General features: G+C 51.0%; 1 protein-coding gene across 2 annotated transcripts in view; it reads left to right on the forward strand.

Annotated features, from left to right (window-relative positions):
- Positions 1 to 20,200, forward strand: part of LOC142249163 (ghrelin-like) — a 39,268-nt gene that overhangs the window by 14,600 nt on the left and 4,468 nt on the right. Inside the window, exons 1-4 of one of the 2 annotated variants that reach the window (XM_075320763.1) lie at positions 12,221 to 12,239; positions 12,310 to 12,450; positions 12,729 to 12,839; positions 13,621 to 13,732. In XM_075320763.1, the coding sequence (XP_075176878.1) occupies positions 12,340 to 12,450; positions 12,729 to 12,839; positions 13,621 to 13,732 (334 nt within the window). In that variant the 5' untranslated portion in view covers positions 12,221 to 12,239; positions 12,310 to 12,339. Of the gene's footprint in view, positions 1 to 12,220; positions 12,240 to 12,309; positions 12,451 to 12,728; positions 12,840 to 13,620; positions 13,733 to 20,200 lie in introns of those variants that run through there. The other variant, XM_075320762.1, reaches the window with a different exon arrangement.

Consider the following 20,200-nt stretch of genomic DNA (forward strand, 5'->3'; position numbering starts at 1 on the left):
ATCCCAAGGGGTCGTTGCCACCATGAGACAGGCTAGGAAGTCCACTTCTGCTAAGATCTACCACAGAACGTGGAAGATTTTCTTATCCTGGTGCTCTGCACAAGGAGTATCTCCCTGGCCATTCGCGTTACCTGTCTTTCTTTCCTTCCTACAATCTGGGTTGGAAAAGGGCTTGTCGCTCGGCTCCCTTAAAGGGCAAGTCTCGGCTCTATCCGTGTTTTTTTCAGAAGCGTCTAGCACGACTTTCTCAGGTGCGCACGTTCCTGCAGGGGGTTTGTCATATCGTACCTCCGTACAGGCGGCCGTTAGATCCGTGGGATCTAAACAAGGTCCTTGTTACTCTCCAGAAGCCGCCCTTCGAGCCTCTGAGGGATGTGTCACTTTCTCGACTCTCACAGAAAGTGGCCTTTCTGGTAGCGGTCACGTCTCTTCGGAGAGTGTCTGAACTAGCAGCGCTGTCATCCAAAGCTCCTTTCCTGGTGTTCCACCAGGACAAGGTAGTGCTGCGTCCCATTCAGGAGTTTCTCCCTAAGGTGGTATCCTCTTTTCATCTTAATCAGGATATCTCCTTGCCTTCCTTTTATCCGCATGCAGTTCATCGGTATGAAAAGGATTTACATTTGTTGGATCTGGTGAGAGCACTCAGAATCTACATTTCCCGCACGGCGCCCCTGCGCCGCTCGGATGCACTCTTTGTCCTTGTCGCTGGTAAGCGCAAAGGGTCGCAGGCTTCCAAAGCCACCCTGGCTCGATGGATCAAAGAACCAATTCTTGAAGCCTACCGTTCTGCTGGGCTTCCGGTTCCATCAGGGCTGAAGACCCATTCTACCAGAGCCGTGGGTGCGTCCTGGGCATTACGACACCAGGCTACGGCTCAACAGGTGTGCCAGGCAGCTACCTGGTCGAGTCTGCACACTTTCACCAAACATTATCAGGTGCATACCTATGCTTCGGCGGACGCCAGCCTAGGTAGAAGAGTCCTGCAGGCGGCAGTTGCCTCCCCGTAGGGGAGGGCTGTCTTTGCAGCTCTAACATGAGGTATTTCTTTACCCACCCAGGGACAGCTTTTGGACGTCCCAATCGTCTGGGTCTCCCAATGGAGCGCCGAAGAAGAAGGGAATTTTGTTACTTACCGTAAATTCCTTTTCTTCTAGCTCCTATTGGGAGACCCAGCACCCGCCCTGTTGTCCTTCGAGATTTTTGGTTGTTTTTCGGGTACACATGTTGTTCATGTTGAACGGTTTTCAGTTCTCCGACGTTACTTCGGAGTGAATTTGTTTAAACCAGTTATTGGCTTTCCTCCTTCTTGCTTTTGCACTAAAACTGGTGAGCCAGTGATCCCACTGGGGGTGTATAGCCAGAAGGGGAGGGGCCTTACACTTTTTAGTGTAATGCTTTGTGTGGCCTCCGGAGGCAGTGCTATACACCCAATCGTCTGGGTCTCCCAATAGGAGCTAGAAGAAAAGGAATTTACGGTAAGTAACAAAATTCCCTTCTTCTCTGCAGGCGGGGGTGCAGTCACTTCTTCGGAGTCAGTCACACCCCTTAAGGCGCCTCATGCACTTCCTGGGGAAGATGGTTGCAGCTATGGAGGCAGTGCCGTTCGCGCAATTCCATCTACGGCCACTCCAATGGGACATTCTTCGCAAATGGGACAAGAGTTCGGCTTCCCTCGACAAGAACATCTCTCTTTCACTTGCAACCAAAACATCACTTCAGTGGTGGCTCCTACCCACATCTGTCTCGGGGAAAATCCTTCCTCCCCCCAACCTGGGCCGTGGTCACCACGGACGCGAGCCTGTCAGGTTGGGGAGCGGTTTTTCTCCACCACAGGGCTCAAGGAACCTGGACTCCAATAGAATCGTCCCTTCAGATCAATGTTCTGGAGATAAGGGCAGTATATCTAGCCCTATTGGCTTTCCATCGGTGGCTGGAGGGCAGGCAGATCCGAATCCAGTCGGACAACGCCACTGCCGTCGCCTACATCAACCACCAAGGCGGCACTCGCAGTCGTCAAGCCTTCCAGGAAGTCGAGCGGATTCTGCAGTGGGTGGAAGTCACAGCCTCCACGATCTCCGCAGTTCACATCTCGGGCGTGGAAAACTGGGAAGCAGATTTTCTCAGTCGTCAGGGCATGGACGCGGGGGAATGGTCTCTTCACCCAGACGTGTTTCGAGAGATCTGTCGCCGCTGGGGAATGCCGGACGTCGATCTCATGGCATCGAGACACAACAACAAGGTCCCGGCCTTCATGGCACGGTCTCAGGATCACAGAGCTCTGGCAGCGGACGCTCTGGTCCAGGATTGGTCGCAGTTTCGACTGCCATATGTGTTTCCCCCTCTGACAATGCTGCCCAGAGTACTACGCAAGATCCGGTCCGACTGCCGTCGCGCCATTCTCGTCGCTCCAGACTGACCGAGGCGGTTGTGGTATCCGGATCTGTGGCATCTCACGGTGGGTCGACCGTGGGCGCTTCCAGACCGTCCAGACTTGCTGTCACAAGGGCCGTTTTTGCATCTGAATTCTGTGGCCCTCAACCTGACTGTGTGGCCATTGAGTCCTGGCTCCTAGCGTCTTCAGGGTTATCTCAGGATGTCATTGCCACCATGAGACAAGCCAGGAAGCCAACGTCCGCCAAGATCTATTACAGGTCTTGGCAAATCTTCCTATCCTGGTGCTCTGATAACGGTTTTCCTCCATGGCCGTTTGCCTTACCCACATTCCTTTCATTCCTACAATCTGGAATGGACAAGGGTTTGTCCCTCGGCTCTCTCAAGGGCCAAGTGTCGGCGCTCTCCGTGTTTTTTCAAAAGCGTCTAGCCAGGCTTCCGCAGGTCCGCACGTTCCTGCAGGGGGTTTGCCACATGGTCCCACCTTACAAACGTCCGTTGGATCCTTGGGATCTTAACAGGGTTCTGACGGCTCTTCAAAAGCCGCCTTTTGAGCCGCTGCGGGATGTTTCTCTTTCCCGTCTTTCTCAGAAGGTGGCCTTCCTGGTGGCGGTCACATCACTTCGGAGAGTGTCTGAGCTTGCAGCGCTGTCATGCAAAGCTCCCTTCCTGGTTTTTCACCAGGATAAGGTGGTTCTGCGTCCTGTCCCGGAATTTCTTCCTAAGGTGGTATCCCCCTTTCATCTAAATCAGGATATCTCCTTGCCTTCCTTTTGCCCTAATCCAATTCACCAGTGTGAAAAGGATTTGCACTCTTTGGATCTAGTGAGAGCACTCCGGTTCTACGTGTCTCGCACGGCGCCCCTGCGCCGTTCAGACGCGCTCTTTGTCCTTGTCGCTGGCCAGCGTAAGGGCTCTCAGGCCTCCAAGTCAACCTTGGTGTGTTAGGCAGCTACGTGGTCTAGTCTGCACACTTTCACGAAGCACTATCAAGTGCATGCCTATGCTTCGGCAGACGCCAGTCTCGGTAGGCGAGTCCTCCAGGCGGTGGTTGCCCACCTGTAAGAGGGGGTCGTTTCGGCTCTTTTTTATCGAGGTATTCTTTTACCCACCCAGGGACTGCTTTTGGACGTCCCAATTGTCTGGGTCTCCCAATGGAGCGACACAGAAAAAGGGAATTTTGTTTACTTACCGTAAATTCCTTTTCTTCTAGCTCCTATTGGGAGACCCAGCACCCGCCCCTGTGCCCTTCGGGCTGGTTGTTCTTTTGTGTACACATGTTGTTGATGTTGATTTGTTCTTATGGTTCATGGTCTTCAGTTCTCCGAACATCCTTCGGATTGAATTTACCCTAGACCAATTTATAAGTTTTCTCCTTCCTGCTTTTGCACCAAAACTGAGGAGCCCGTGGTCCACGGGAGGGTGTATAGCAGAGGGGAGGGGTTACACTTTTTTAAAAGTGTAATACTTTGTGTGGCCTCCGGAGGCAGAAGCTATACACCCAATTGTCTGGGTCTCCCAATAGGAGCTAGAAGAAAAGGAATTTACGGTAAGTAAACAAAATTCCCTTTATCCTGAGTTAAATCCTGTATTATACTCCAGAGCTGCACTCACTATTCTGCTGGTGCAGTCACTGTGTACATACATTATTTATCCGCAGTTACATCCTGTATTACACTCCATAGCCGCACTCACTATTCTGCTGGTGCAGTCACTGTGTACATTCATTACATATCCTGAGTTACATCCTGTATTATACTCCAGAGCTGCACTCACTATTCTGCTGGTGCAGTCACTGTGTACATTCATTACATATCCTGAGTTACATCCTGTATTATACTCCAGAGCTGCACTCACTATTCTGCTGGTGCAGTCACTGTGTACATACAGTTGTACTCAAGTTTACCTCGGCAGATTTTTTTGCTTTCTTGGCCTTTTTTCTGAGAATATGAATGATAACACAAAATCTTTTTTTTCCCACTCATGGTTAGTGATTGGGTGAAGCCATTTATTGTCACTACTGTGTTTTCTTCATCGTTCCTTATGGGAGACCCAGACCATGGGTGTATAGCTTCTGCCTCCGGAGGACACACAAAGTACTACACTATAAAGTGTAGCTCCTCCCTCCGAGCATATACACCCCCTGGATGACCAAATCTAGCCAGTTCAATGCTGTGTTCAGGAGGTCACACACACATGCATTCTCTTTTGATTTTTGATTTTAAAGAGTTGGAAGAAAAGCGGGTCCAACCTGGACTCCCGGCATGTCCCTTCTCGCCCCACTGTGTCGGCGGTGCTGTTAAGGTTGATTTTACAAGGCTGGAGCCTTACATGCCGCGCTCCTTCACCATCCCTCGGGCTCTGGCTTGAAGTGGGAGCCATCACGGTTCTCACTGCTTTGCAGGAGACCGGTCTCCATCCGCAGCCCTTTCAGGACCCTGCCGGACGGAGCACTCATCCCTCAGGGACCTGGCCCTGCGTCTCATAAGCTAAGTATTGAGACGTTATTGAGGGGTCCCTTGTACATTTATTGTGGGGAGAGTGTGTTATTTAACTTTGCTGTAATTTCCGGCCGGTTCTCTGTTTTTTTCCTGAGAACCGCGCCGAGGGTGCCTGCTCGTCGGCCGCATGGAAAAATTTAGGCCCCGGCTTCGGCTGCGGCCTACTTTCGTTTTCACTGCCCCTGCATGTCAGTCATGCAGGGGGACAGTGCGGCGCCGCCCACCGGCCGTTCAGCACAGGGGAGGACACTCCTCTCTGAGGAGATGTTTCCCTCCCCTGTATTTCTCCTTGGCCCTCCGGTTCCCGCTCTTGGATTAAACCCCGCCCCCCCTCCTCACTCCGGCGCCATTTTATCAGCGTTCACACACTGATCGGCGCTGGCTGCTGCAGCTCTGCAATCTGTCTCGGGGTCCAAGCTGGGAATCCGGAGGGCACACAAAACGGTCTGGTAAGCCACAACCTCTGGTTGTGGACTTTCTTATACACTCTCTGGGGGTCATTCTGAAGGAGTGTGTTCTTTACTGCAGAGCCTCCACCTCAGCAGCATGTCTCTCACTAGGAGCAAGGCTGCAAGGCTTTACTCTATATGCACTGCATGTAAGCTCATACTGCCTGAACCGAGCACATATCCACATTGTGATGCCTGCTCTAACATGGTGGTTCCTCAGCCTGGAGTCTCCCCAGGGGTCCCTCCGGCTGCTCCAGCCCCGGTGGCTGAACCCCCGGCTTGGGTAGCATCGTTTTCTAAAACTATCTCCCAGTCCTTTGCTGACTCCATGGGACAGCTGTCCCGGACTCTGCTGACCATGCATCAGCCCCCTTCTCAGGGCGCCTCTGCTGCTCCGACTCGCTCTGCAGAGCTCACAGAGGATTTTTCATCTGTTCCCAGACCCCGTCCTCCTAAACGGAGACGCAGGGACTCTTCTCCTTCCTCGTCCCACGGCTCTGATTCACGAGCTGAATCGCAGGGCGAGGAGGATGCCTTTACTGTGGGCTTAGACGCTACCTCCATGTGCCCCATTGATCTGACCGAAGGTGATGCAGATGTTAGTGATTTGATTGCGTCCATTAATTCCGTACTGGACCTCAATCCACCAGTGTCAGAGGAACAAGCTTCTCTGGTAGAAAAACACCAGTTTACCTCACCTAAGAGAGCAAGGAGTATGTTTTTTAACCACTCTAGTTTTCAGGCCACTGTGACCAAACCCAGGGCCTGTCCTGACAAACGCTTTCCAAAGCGTAGTTCTGATGACCGTTTTCCTTTTCCACCAGAGGTGGTCAAGGAGTGGGCTCATTCACCAAAGGTAGATCCTCCGATGTCTAGAATCTCAGCCCGGACAGTTGTGTCTGTGGCGGATGGCACCTCACTTAAGGATTCCACTGACCGCCAGGTTGACCTGGCCAAATCTGTATATGAAGCGGCAGGGGCCTCGTTCTCCCCGTCTTTTGCAGCAGTGTGGGCTCTCAAAGCCATCTCTGCTTCTCTAGAGGAGATGCATTCCCTCACCAGGGACTCTATGCCCGAAATGGTTGCCTTAACTTCCCAGGCTTCGGCTTTTTCATCCTATGCTATGTCTGCCATTCTGGAGGCTTCTCACCGCACGGCGGTGGCTTCCGCTAATTCCCTCGCGATCCGCAGGATCTTGTGGCTTCGAGAGTGGAAAGCAGACGCTTCTTTCAAGAAGTACCTTGCTGGGCTCCCTTTTGCTGGGTCCCGGCTGTTCGGTAAACAACTGGATGAAATTATTAAGGAAGCTACTGGCGGGAAGACTACTTCCATGCCACAAACCAAAACCAGGAAACCTGTCCAGGGCAGGAACCAGTCGAAGTTTCGTTCCTTTCGTTCCTTTAACTGGTCATCCTCTAAGCCCTCAGCCTCGTCCACTAACTCAGCCAAGGATCGAAAACCCAGCTGGCGCAGGAAGCCGCGTCCTCAGAAGAACGGAGGAGCCGCTGCCACTAAGGCAGCCTCCTCTTGACTATCTGGCCGCGCCAGCAACGTCCTTGGTCGGTGGCAGGCTCTCCCACTTTGGCGACGTGTGGTTTCAGTGGGTGCGGGATATCATCTCCCACGGCTACAGGATAGAATTCTCTTCCAGCCCGCCAAACAGATTTTTTCTGTCCACTCTCCCCTGCTCCAAAGCCGCCGCCTTCTCTCAGGCCGTGGCATCCTTGCAGGCCAACTGAGTAATTGTACCGGTTCCCGCCCGGGAACGGTTCAGAGGTTTCTACTCAAATCTCTTCCTAGTCCCCAAGAAGGACGGTTCCTTCCGGCCCATCCTGGATCTCAAGCTTCTGAACAAGCATGTTCAGGTGCGGCACTTTAGCATGGAATCTCTGCGATCAGTCATTGCCTCAATGACCCAAGGGGATTTTCTAGCATCCATCGACATCAGAGATGCCTATTTGCATGTGCCAATTGCAGTTTCACACCAGCGTTGGCTACGTTTTGCAATCGGAGAGGAACATTTCCAATTCGTGGCTCTCCCCTTCGGGTTAGCCACGGCCCCTCGAGTATTCACCAAGGTCATGGCAGCAGTGGTTGCGGTTCTGCACTTCCAGGGGTTGGCAGTGATTCCTTACCTGGACGACCTTCTAGTCAAGGCTGCATCCAGTGCAGACTGTCAGCGGAGTGTCTCGCTCACTCTCGCCACGCTTGTTCAATTCGGGTGGCTTGTCAATCTGCCCAAGTCCACTCTGACCCCGACCCAGAAACTTACGTACCTAGGGATGCAATTCGAGACTCTGCCGGCACTTGTGAAGCTGCCCTTAGTCAAACAGCAGTCCCTTCATCTGGCGGTGCGCTCTCTGTTGAGGCCCCGCCGTCATTCCATCAGGCAGCTCATGCAGGTGCTGGGTCAGATGGTGGCGTCAATGGAAGCGGTTCCCTTTGCCCAGTTCCATCTGCGTCCCCTGCAGCTGGACATTCTCCGCTGTTGGGACAAGCGGACCTCTTCCTTGCACAGGCTAGTGGCTCTGTCGCCACAGACCAGGAGCTCTCTTCAGTGGTGGCTTCGGCCCCTCTCTCTATCCCAGGGACGCTCCTTTCTGATCCCGTCCTAGGTGATTCTCACCACGGACGCCAGTCTATCCGGCTGGGGAGCAGTGTTTCTCCACCACCGAGCACAGGGCACTTGGACTCCGTCCGAATCAGCCCTCTCGATCAATGTGCTGGAAATCAGAGCTGTGCTCCTAGCTCTCGTAGCCTTTCACCACCTGTTGGCGGGCAAGCACATTCGAGTCCAGTCAGACAACGCGACAGCAGTTGCCTACATCAATCACCAGGGCGGGACTCGCAGCCGCCTAGCAATGTTGGAGGTTCAACGTATCCTTCAGTGGACGGAGGACTCCAAGTCCACCATATCCGCAGTCCACATCCCAGGCGTAGAAAACTGGGAGGCAGATTATCTCAGCCGTCAAACCGTGGACAGCGGCGAGTGGGCCCTGCATCCGGCAGTGTTCCGGTCAATCTGCCACAAGTGGGGCACTCCGGAAGTGGATCTCATGGCATCCCGGCACAACAACAAGGTCCCGGTTTACGTGGCTCGCTCCCACGATCCTCAGGCCTTGGCAGCGGACGCGCTGGTTCAGGATTGGTCCCAGTTCCGTCTGGCCTACGTGTTTCCCCCTCTAGCTCTCTTGCCCAGAGTCCTGCGCAAGATCAGAATGGAGGGCCGTCGGGTCATAATCATTGCTCCAGACTGGCCCAGGCGAGCTTGGTACCCAGACCTGCTCCGTCTGTCCGTAGAAATGCCGTGGCATCTCCCGGACCGCCCAGACCTTCTCTCACAAGGTCCGTTTTTCCGCCAGAATTCTGCGGCTCTCAGATTGACGGCGTGGCTCTTGAGTCCTGGATCCTGACGGCTTCAGGCATTCCTTCCGAGGTCATCTCCACTATGACTCAGGCTCGGAAGTCTTCCTCGGCCAGGATTTACCACAGGACCTGGAGAATTTTCCTGTCCTGGTGTCGCTCTTCCGGCCATGCTCCTTGGCCTTTTTCCTTGCCGACCATCCTGTCCTTTCTACAGTCCGGTCTGCAGCTAGGACTATCCTTCAATTCCCTCAAGGGACAGATCTCGGCTCTGTCAGTGTTGTTCCAGCGGCGTATCGCCCGACTGGCCCAGGTGTGCACCTTCATGCAGGGCGCATCTCACATCATTCCTCCTTATCGGCGGCCCTTGGATCCCTGGGACCTTAATCTGGTCCTCACGGCCTTACAGAAACCCCCCTTTGAGCCTCTTAGGGAGGTTTCTTTGTTTCGACTTTCACAGAAAGTGGTTTTTCTGGTGGCCATAACTTCTCTCAGGAGAGTCTCTGATTTGGCTGCGCTCTCTTCGGAGTCACCCTTTTTGGTTTTTCACCAAGACAAGGTGGTTCTCCGTCCGCCTCCGGACTTTCTCCCTAAGGTGGTGTCTCCTTTCCACCTTAACCAGGACATTTAATTGCCTTCCCTTTGTCCGGCCCCTGTGCATCGCTTTGAGAAAGCGTTGCATACTTTAGATTTGGTGCGGGCGCTCCGGATCTATGTGTCACGCACCGCTGCTCTTAGGCGGTGCATCTCTCTTTTTGTGCTGACCACAGGTCAGCGCAAGGGTCTCTCGGCTTCTAAACTGACCCTAGCTCGTTGGATTAGGTCAGCCATATCCGATGCCTACCAATGTACTCAGGTGCCTCCCCCGCCGGGGATTAGGCCGCACTCGACCAGAGCTGTCGGTGCCTCTTGGGCTTTCAGGCACCAGGCTACGGCTCAGCAGGTCTGTCAGGCTGCCACTTGGACTAGCCTGCATACCTTTTTGAAGCACTACCAAGTACATGCTCATGCTTCGGCAGATGCGAGCTTGGGCAGACGCATCCTTCAGGCGGCTGTCGCCCATTTGTGAAGTTAGGTTTTGCCTACTTCTCAGTTTTCTGTTTATTTCCCACCCATGGACTGCTTTGAGATGTCCCATGGTCTGGGTCTCCCATAAGGAACGATGAAGAAAAAGAGAATTTTGTTTACTTACCGTAAATTCTTTTTCTTATAGTTCCGACATGGGAGACCCAGCACCCTCCCTGTTGCCTGTTGGCAGTTCTTGTTCCGTGTGTTTTCACCGGCTGTTGTTGTAGACAGAGGTTCCGGTTATTCCGGGTTTTACTCTATCTCTACTTGTGGGTGGATGTCCTCCTTCAGCTTTTGCACTAAACTGGCTAGATTTGGTCATCCAGGGGGTGTATATGCTAGGAGGGAGGAGCTACACTTTTTAGTGTAGTACTTTGTGTGTCCTCCGGAGGCAGAAGCTATACACCCATGGTCTGGGTCTCCCAATACGGAACTATAAGAAAAAGAATTTACGGTAAGTAACAAAATTCTCTTTTTCTCTTTTTAAATCCTAATGTCAACCAAAATCATCCAAATGACCCTGATCAAAAGTTCTCACACCCTGGTGATTTTGGACTGATAACATGCACAAATGTTGACACAAATGGGTGTGAATGGCTAATAAAGGTAAGGGTACCGTCACACTTTAGCGACGCAGCAGCGATCCCACCAGCGATCTGACCTGGTCAGGATCGCTGCTGCATCGCTACATGGTCGCTGGTGAGCTGTCAGTCAGGCAGATCTCACCAGCGACCAGTGACCAGCCCCCAGCCAGCAGCGATGTGCAAGCGACGCTGCGCTTGCACGGAGCCGGCGCTGGAAGCTGCGGACACTGGTAACTAAGGTAAGCATCGGGTATGGTTACCCGATGTTTACCTTAGTTACCAGCGCACACCGCTTAGCTTAGCGTGTGCAGGGAGCAGGAGCCGGCACTGGCAGCGTGAGAGCTGCGGAGGCTGGTAACGAAGGTAAATATCGGGTAACCACCTTGGTTACCCGATGTTTACCTTGGTTACAGCTTACCACAGGCTGTCAGACGCCGGCTCCTGCTCCCTGCACATTCAGGATTGTTGCTCTCTCGCTGTCACACACAGCGATGTGTGCTTATCAGCGGGAGAGCAACAATAAAAAAAACTAACCAGCACTGTGTGTAACGAGCAGCGATCTCACAGCAGGGGCCAGATCGCTGCTCAGTGTCACACACAGCGAGATCGCTAATGAGGTCACAAAAAACGTGACTCAGCAGCGATCTCAGCAGCGATCTCGCTGTGTGTGAAGTACCCCTAACATCCTCACCCGTGACCTGTTTGCTTGTACTCAGTGTGTGCATAAAAGCTGAGTGAGTTTTTGGGATCCAGACAGACTCTTGCATCTTTCATCCATCCACTAAGATTTCTGGATTGTGAGTCATGGGGAAAGCAAAAGAATTGTCAACAGATCTATGGGAAAAGATAGTTGAACTGCATAAAACAGGAAAGGGATACAAAAAGATATCCAATGATTTGATAATGCCAGTCAGCAGTGTTCAAACTGATTAAAAAAGCAAAAAACTCTGCCGGGATATGTAAACTTTTGAGCACAACTGTACATTACATATCCTGTACTGATCCAGAATTACCTCCTGTATTTTACTCCAGAGCTGCACTCACTATTCTGCTGGTGCAGTCATTGTGTACATACATTACTTATCCTGTACTGATCCTGAGTTATATCCTGTATTATACTCCAGAGCTGCACTCACTATTCTGCTGGTGTAGTCAGTGTGTACATACATTACTTATCCTATACTGATCCTGAGTTACATCCTGTATTATACTCCAGAGCTGCACTCACTATTCTGCTGGTGTAGTCACTGTGTACATACATTACTGATCCTGAGTTACATCCTGTATTATACTCCAGAGCTGCACTCACTATTCTGCTGGTGGAGTCACTGAGTACATACATTATACTTATCCTGCACTAATCCTGAGTTACAGGCTGTATTATACTCCAGAGCTGCACTCACTATTCTGCTGGTGCAGTTGCTGTATACAATGTTGGTGATGGTGTTTATACATTTCACGACTACGTTCCTCTTTCACGTCCCGCTGGTGACAGCTGTCACACGTTTGCTCTCCATATTTGTTACCTGTACATACTCGCCCCCTCTGACTCTGGCCGTGGTTTATCCATTATAATATAGATGGAAATAACCGCAGACAAACAAGACATCAGAGCAATAAAAGAAATTCTTCCTGCTCCCTCCTGCGCTATCAGTATCCGATCCCCGGGGTCAGCACAGCGGCCGCGGTCACTTCCCTCTATAAGACCAGAACAATGTCTTCTCTCTACATTCCCTCGTTGTGTAGGTTCAGTCGCCGCCGTACCTCACGGCCACAGATTTCCATCCCATTTGGTTCCTCAGGAGACGCTCCAAATTCCTCTGACCTTCCCTATAAATATGCTGTGGACTTGAGGGTGTGAAGACTTTCCCGTGAGGCTTCTTGTACGTCACATCTCCAGGTAATGGCCATTTTTACTTTGGGCTCAATTTATGGTATTTTTCAATTTTGCAGATCTCCAGCAGGAAATCGGAATTAGGGATAATGTTGGGTAAAGCTGCGCTCTGCGCTGTCGTCCTGTTCTACCTTCTGTGGACGGAGGATGTGGAGGGTGGATCGAGCTTCTTAAGCCCAGCGGATATGCAGAAAAACGCGGTAAGTGGAGTGCAGCAAACATCCAGAAACCCACAGTGCAATTTAACCATGTCATACTCCAGTCACTTCCAGAGCTGCATTCACAATATTGCTAGTTTAATTTAAGGCTTGAGCACAATACATCCTGCTGGTTCAGTGTCTGCATTTTCACTGCATTAAAGCTCAAAGCATAGAGCTAAGATAGGCGACATTTAGCAGAATTACGAGCGCAGCTCTGGGAGTAATCCCACAGATATGGATATAGAGGTTTTCTTTTACCCTCTCACTTTTTTTTCCAGGGGAAGAAGATACCAAAAAAGTTGCAATACAACAATATGGGTCGCAGGGAGGCCGTAGACTCCGGAGGGGAAGTCACAGATGAACGTTATCAAGATCACAAAGAGATTGGGGTCTGTATATTGCGAGGTGCTGACAAGTGTGGGTTCTGCTGCCTAAAATCTTCCCCTGACGAACAGCAGCCAATGCTGCAGGGGCCGGGGTAAGGTCACGTCTTCATCTTCCAAGATTTGACATGGATTTCAGTGCAGAAATATGTCCTTGCCTTCTCTTCCCCAATGCTTGCAATAAGGTGTTGTGGAAACCTCATTGACTTGCATTGGAGGCAGATTTGATGCTGATTTTGATAGAATCTGCATCAAAATCCTGGTGAAATTTCTAATATGTTAACAAAGGGTAAAAAGGGTTATCCCAGCTCCGCTCACTTCTGTACCGGCCAGTGATGTCACTTCTATAGACACCTGCCGGGATTTGTGTGTATGATCGGCAGCTATCCGTACACCTAAAGACTTCATAAGGTGTAACAAAGCATCGGGCTAGATCTGTACTTAAAGGAAACCAATCACCATTTTTTTGCCACCTAATCTGAGAGCAGCATAACGTAGGGGCAGAGATCCTGATTCCAGCGGTGTCACTTACTCGGCTGCTTAGTGTAGTTTTGATAAAATCACTGGTTAATCAGCAGTAGATTATCATTACAGGACTACTGTAAGGTAGTCCAGCATATTCATGAGCTCTGTTGCTAGATCTGCAGGAGGGAAAACATGGATTTTATCAAACAGCTCAGTAAGTGACACATCGCTGGAACCAGGGTCTCTGTTTCTACATTATGCTGCTCTCAGAAGGGGGAGCAAAAACCTGATGACAGATTTGTTTTACTGTTCTCTATTCCAGGTGACAATCCCTCTGGATGTTAATATGAAGGGGACTCGGGAGCAGATCTGGAGACAGAAAGAGGCCATGGAAAACCTCCTGCTCGGACTGATCACCCTCGGCTCACCTGAAGGTACAGACCATTGTGTGTGGTTCCCATGTGACTCCGAGGGTTCATCGTCCAGCAAGTCACCCGGGGTAAAAGATAACACAAATAGATGAGCGGCCGCCAAAGTAACCCCTCCCCCACCGCGCCAATACTTGTCCGGACAGACCTAGACGAAGCGGAGAGCCGCTGCAAACAACTCCCAGTCCAGCAGCAGAAACCAACCCGTGTCTCATACATTTAGTTTATATGTTGACTGCTATGACTATTATACTGTTTAGAAATCCCTTTTTTTTATCCTACCCTTAGAGGAATATTCCAGTCTATAAACTTGACCCTTATTGAAAGCATGAAGTGCAGCATAAAAATCCTGACCGCTTTAAGGCGGCTTTCACACTACGTTTTTTTAACATGCGTCCTGAACGTTTTTTTAACGCAAAAACGGATCCAGTGCAAATGCGTTTTCATTTCAATGTATTTGCAATGGACTCACGTTAACATGCGTTCACATGCGTTTGCGTTCGTTATAGTGAGGATCCAGCAACTTGCAGTTTTTTAACTTTTTTCAAAACCGCTATTTGTAGCGTTTTTGAGCTGCGTCCAAATACTGTTTTTCACTGGATCGTGACTATACTGCACGCAAACGTATGTGAACGCTAGCATGCTGATAGACAGGATCCTGCTTGCTCTACTGAGCATGCCCAGAAACCAGCCTGGCGTGATCAGTCTCTCTCTCCCACTCCCTCTTTCTCTCCCCCTCCCTCTCTCACTCCCTCCCTCTCCCCCGCCTGAGAGCGGCGGACGCTCGTAACCAAGGTAAATATCGGGTAACCAAGCAAAGCGCTTCGCTTAGTTACCCGATGTTTACCTTGGTTACATGTGCAGGGAGCAGGCAGCCTGGCTCCTAGCAGCTACGAATGCTCGTAACCAAGGTAAATATTGGGTATCTAAGCAAAGCACTTCGCTTAGTTACCCGATGTTTACCTTGTTACCAGCGTCTGCAGCTATCAGATGCCGGCTCCCAGTCTATCACGTTCAGTTCCCCTCACTCCCGATCACATGACTTCAATGCCCGCCCATAAACTTCAAGTGGCAGGATCCTGCAAAATAACACATGCGTTTGCATGCGTTTTTCTTTGTAAAAACAGGATCCACTTTTACAGCAAAAAAATGTTCATGATGTATGTTAAAAAAACGTAGTGTGAAAGCAGCCTTAGTGGCCTAAAATATGATGATGTTAGTCCGCAGCAGTTACCCCCTGCAGTTTGGAGTCACTTGGCGGGTCTGACAGGCTCAATTCCAGCACCAGGAACTAATGTGAGAGGCTCCACTGCGGGGGAGCACAATATGAAATGCACAAGAGGGCGGAGACAACATTGGAGGAGCATATCTTAGGCGCAGAACACAGGGAGCAAGGCTGTGACCAAAAAGTTACAGTTATACATATATTATGAGTTTCACATCCGATCACTGGAATGCCCCTTTAAGAGTCTTAAAGGGGTTGTCCACTACTTTAACATTGATGGCCTATCCTTAGGATAGGTCGGTCGTCAATGTCTTATCGACTGGGGTCTGATATTCCGTACCCCCGCCAATCAGCTGTCTCAGTCCCAGCAGCGGCAGCAGGAAATGCTCAGTTCCGGTGCTGCTCCGTTTTCTGATAGTGGCCGAGGCTGGATACTGCACATCCACTTCCTATTGATTAGAATGGGAGGCGGATGTGCAGTACCTGGCCCGTACACCTGCTATTGATTAGAATGGGAGGCGGATGTGCAGTACCTGTCCCATACACCTCCTATTGATTAGAATGGGAGGCGGATGTGCAGTACCTGGCCCGTACACCTGCTATTGATTAGAATGGGAGGCGGATGTGCAGTACCTGTCCCATACACCTCCTATTGATTAGAATGGGAGGCGGATGTGCAGTACCTGGCCCGTACACCTGCTATTGATTAGAATGGGAGGCGGATGTGCAGTACCTGTCCCATACACCTCCTATTGATTAGAATGGGAGGCGGATGTGCAGTACCTGGCCCGTACACCTGCTATTGATTAGAATGGGAGGCGGATGTGCAGTACCTGTCCCATACACCTCCTATTGATTAGAATGGGAGGCGGATGTGCAGTACCTGGCCCGTACACCTGCTATTGATTAGAATGGGAGGCGGATGTGCAGTACCTGTCCCATACACCTCCTATTGATTAGAATGGGGGGCGGATGTGCAGTACCTGGCCCATACACCTCCTATTGATTAGAATGGGGGGCGGATGTGCAGTACCTGGCCCATACACCTCCTATTGATTAGAATGGGAGGCAGATGTGCAGTACCTGGCCCATACACCTCCTATTGATTAGAATGGGGGGCGGATGTGCAGTACCTGGCCCATACACCTCCTATTGATTAGAATGGGAGGCAGATGTGCAGTACCTGGCCCATACACCTCCTATTGATTAGAATGGGAGGCGGATGTGCAGTACCTGTCCCATACACCTCCTATTGATTAGAATGGGGGGCAGATGTGCAGTACCTGGCCCATACACCTCCTATTGATTAGAATGGGAGGCGGATGTGCAGTACCTGTCCCATACACCTCCTATTGATTAGAATGGGGGGCGGATGTGCAGTACCTGGCCCATACACCTCCTATTGATTAGAATGGGAGGCAGATGTGCAGTACCTGGCCCATACACCTCCTATTGATTAGAATGGGAGGCAGATGTGCAGTACCTGGCCCATACACCTCCTATTGATTAGAATGGGGGGCAGATGTGCAGTACCTGTCCCATACACCTCCTATTGATTAGAATGGGGGGCAGATGTGCAGTACCTGTCCCATACACCTCCTATTGATTAGAATGGGGGGCAGATGTGCAGTACCTGGCCCATACACCCCCTATTGATTAGAATGGGGTGCAGATGTGCAGTACCTGTCCCATACACCTCCTATTGATTAGAATGGGGGGCGGATGTGCAGTACCTGTCCCATACACCTCCTATTGATTAGAATGGGGGGCGGATGTGCAGTACCTGGCCCATATACCTCCTATTGATTAGAATGGGGGGCAGATGTGCAGTACCTGGCCCATACACCTCCTATTGATTAGAATGGGGGGCAGATGTGCAGTACCTGGCCCATATACCTCCTATTGATTAGAATGGGGGGCAGATGTGCAGTACCTGGCCCATACACCTCCTATTGATTAGAATGGGAGGCGGATGTGCAGTACCTGTCCCATACACCTCCTATTGATTAGAATGGGGGGCGGATGTGCAGTATCTGTCCCATACACCTCCTATTGATTAGAATGGGGGGCAGATGTGCGGTACCTGGCCCATACACCTCCTATTGATTAGAATGGGAGGCGGATGTGCAGTACCTGTCCCATACACCTCCTATTGGTTAGAATGGGATGCGGATGTGCAGTACCTGTCCCATACACCTCCTATTGATTAGAATGGGGGGGCGGATGTTCAGTGCCTGTCCCATACACCTCCTATTGATTAGAATGGGGGGCAGATGTGCAGTACCTGGCCCATATACCTCCTATTGATTAGAATGGGGGGCAGATGTGCAGTACCTGGCCCATACACCTCCTATTGATTAGAATGGGGGGCAGATGTGCAGTACCTGGCCCATACACCTCCTATTGATTAGAATGGGAGGCGGATGTGCAGTACCTGGCCCATACACCTCCTATTGATTAGAATGGGAGGCGGATGTGCAGTACCTGTCCCATACACCTCCTATTGATTAGAATGGGGGGGCGGATGTTCAGTGCCTGTCCCATACACCTCCTATTGATTAGAATGGGGGGCAGATGTGCAGTACCTGGCCCATATACCTCCTATTGATTAGAATGGGGGGCAGATGTGCAGTACCTGGCCCATACACCTCCTATTGATTAGAATGGGGGGCAGATGTGCAGTACCTGGCCCATACACCTCCTATTGATTAGAATGGGGGGCAGATGTGCAGTACCTGGCCCATACACCTCCTATTGATTAGAATGGGAGGCGGATGTGCAGTACCTGGCCCATACACCTCCTATTGATTAGAATGGGAGGCGGATGTGCAGTACCTGTCCCATACACCTCCTATTGATTAGAATGGGGGGCAGATGTGCAGTACCTGGCCCGTACACCTCCTATTGATTAGAATGGGGGGCAGATGTGCAGTACCTGTCCCATACACCTCCTATTGATTAGAATGGGGGGCAGATGTGCAGTACCTGTCCCATACACCTCCTATTGATTAGAATGGGAGGCGGATGTGCAGTACCTGGCCCATACACCTCCTATTGATTAGAATGGGGGGCAGATGTGCAGTACCTGGCCCATACACCTCCTATTGATTAGAATGGGAGGCAGATGTGCAGTACCTGGCCCATACACCTCCTATTGATTAGAATGGGAGGCGGATGTGCAGTACCTGTCCCATACACCTCCTATTGATTAGAATGGGAGGCGGATGTGCAGTACCTGTCCCATACACCTCCTATTGATTAGAATGGGGGGCAGATGTGCAGTACCTGGCCCATACACCTCCTATTGATTAGAATGGGGGGCGGATGTGCAGTACCTGGCCCATACACCTCCTATTGATTAGAATGGGAGGCAGATGTGCAGTACCTGGCCCATACACCTCCTATTGATTAGAATGGGAGGCGGATGTGCAGTACCTGGCCCATACACCTCCTATTGATTAGAATGGGAGGCGGATGTGCAGTACCTGGCCCATACACCTCCTATTGATTAGAATGGGAGGCGGATGTGCAGTACCTGGCCCATACACCTCCTATTGATTAGAATGGGGGGCAGATGTGCAGTACCTGTCCCATACACCTCCTATTGATTAGAATGGGGGGCGGATGTTCAGTACCTGTCCCATACACCTCCTATTGATTAGAATGGGGGGCAGATGTGCAGTACCTGGCCCATATACCTCCTATTGATTAGAATGGGGGGCAGATGTGCAGTACCTGGCCCATACACCTCCTATTGATTAGAATGGGGGGCAGATATGCAGTACCTGGCCCATATACCTCCTATTGATTAGAATGGGGGGCAGATGTGCAGTACCTGGCCCATACACCTCCTATTGATTAGAATGGGAGGCGGATGTGCAGTACCTGTCCCATACACCTCCTATTGATTAGAATGGGAGGCGGATGTGCAGTACCTGGCCCATACACCTCCTATTGATTAGAATGGGAGGCGGATGTGCAGTACCTGTCCCATACACCTCCTATTGATTAGAATGGGAGGCGGATGTGCAGTACCTGGCCCATACACCTCCTATTGATTAGAATGGGAGGCGGATGTGCAGTACCTGTCCCATACACCTCCTATTGATTAGAATGGGGGGCGGATGTGCAGTACCTGTCCCATACACCTCCTATTGATTAGAATGGGGGGCAGATGTGCAGTACCTGGCCCATATACCTCCTATTGATTAGAATGGGAGGCAGATGTGCAGTACCTGTCCCATACACCTCCTATTGATTAGAATGGGATGCGGATGTGCAGTACCTGTCCCATACACCTCCTATTGATTAGAATGGGAGGCGGATGTGCAGTACCAGTCCCATACACCTCCTATTGATTAGAATGGGAGGCGGATGTGCAGTACCAGTCCCATACACCTCCTATTGATTAGAATGGGGGGCGGATGTTCAGTACCTGTCCCATACACCTCCTATTGATTAGAATGGGAGGCGGATGTGCAGTACCTGTCCCATACACCTCCTATTGATTAGAATGGGGGGCAGATGTGCAGTACCTGGCCCATATACCTCCTATTGATTAGAATGGGGGGCAGATGTGCAGTACCTGGCCCATACACCTCCTATTGATTAGAATGGGAGGCGGATGTGCAGTACCTGGCCCATACACCTCCTATTGATTAGAATGGGAGGCGGATGTGCAGTACCTGTCCCATACACCTCCTATTGATTAGAATGGGGGGCGGATGTGCAGTACCTGTCCCATACACCTCCTATTGATTAGAATGGGGGGCAGATGTGCAGTACCTGGCCCATATACCTCCTATTGATTAGAATGGGAGGCAGATGTGCAGTACCTGTCCCATACACCTCCTATTGATTAGAATGGGAGGCAGATGTGCAGTACCTGGCCCGTACACCTGCTATTGATTAGAATGGGGGGCAGATGTGCAGTACCTGTCCCATACACCTCCTATTGATTAGAATGGGGGGCGGATGTGCAGTACCTGTCCCATACACCTCCTATTGATTAGAATGGGGGGCAGATGTGCAGTACCTGGCCCATATACCTCCTATTGATTAGAATGGGAGGCAGATGTGCAGTACCTGTCCCATACACCTCCTATTGATTAGAATGGGATGCAGATGTGCAGTACCTGTCCCATACACCTCCTATTGATTAGAATGGGGGGCAGATGTGCAGTACCTGGCCCATATACCTCCTATTGATTAGAATGGGAGGCAGATGTGCAGTACCTGTCCCATACACC

Source organism: Anomaloglossus baeobatrachus, chromosome 8 (assembly GCF_048569485.1).
Source record: "Anomaloglossus baeobatrachus isolate aAnoBae1 chromosome 8, aAnoBae1.hap1, whole genome shotgun sequence".
NCBI lineage: Eukaryota > Metazoa > Chordata > Amphibia > Anura > Aromobatidae > Anomaloglossus > Anomaloglossus baeobatrachus.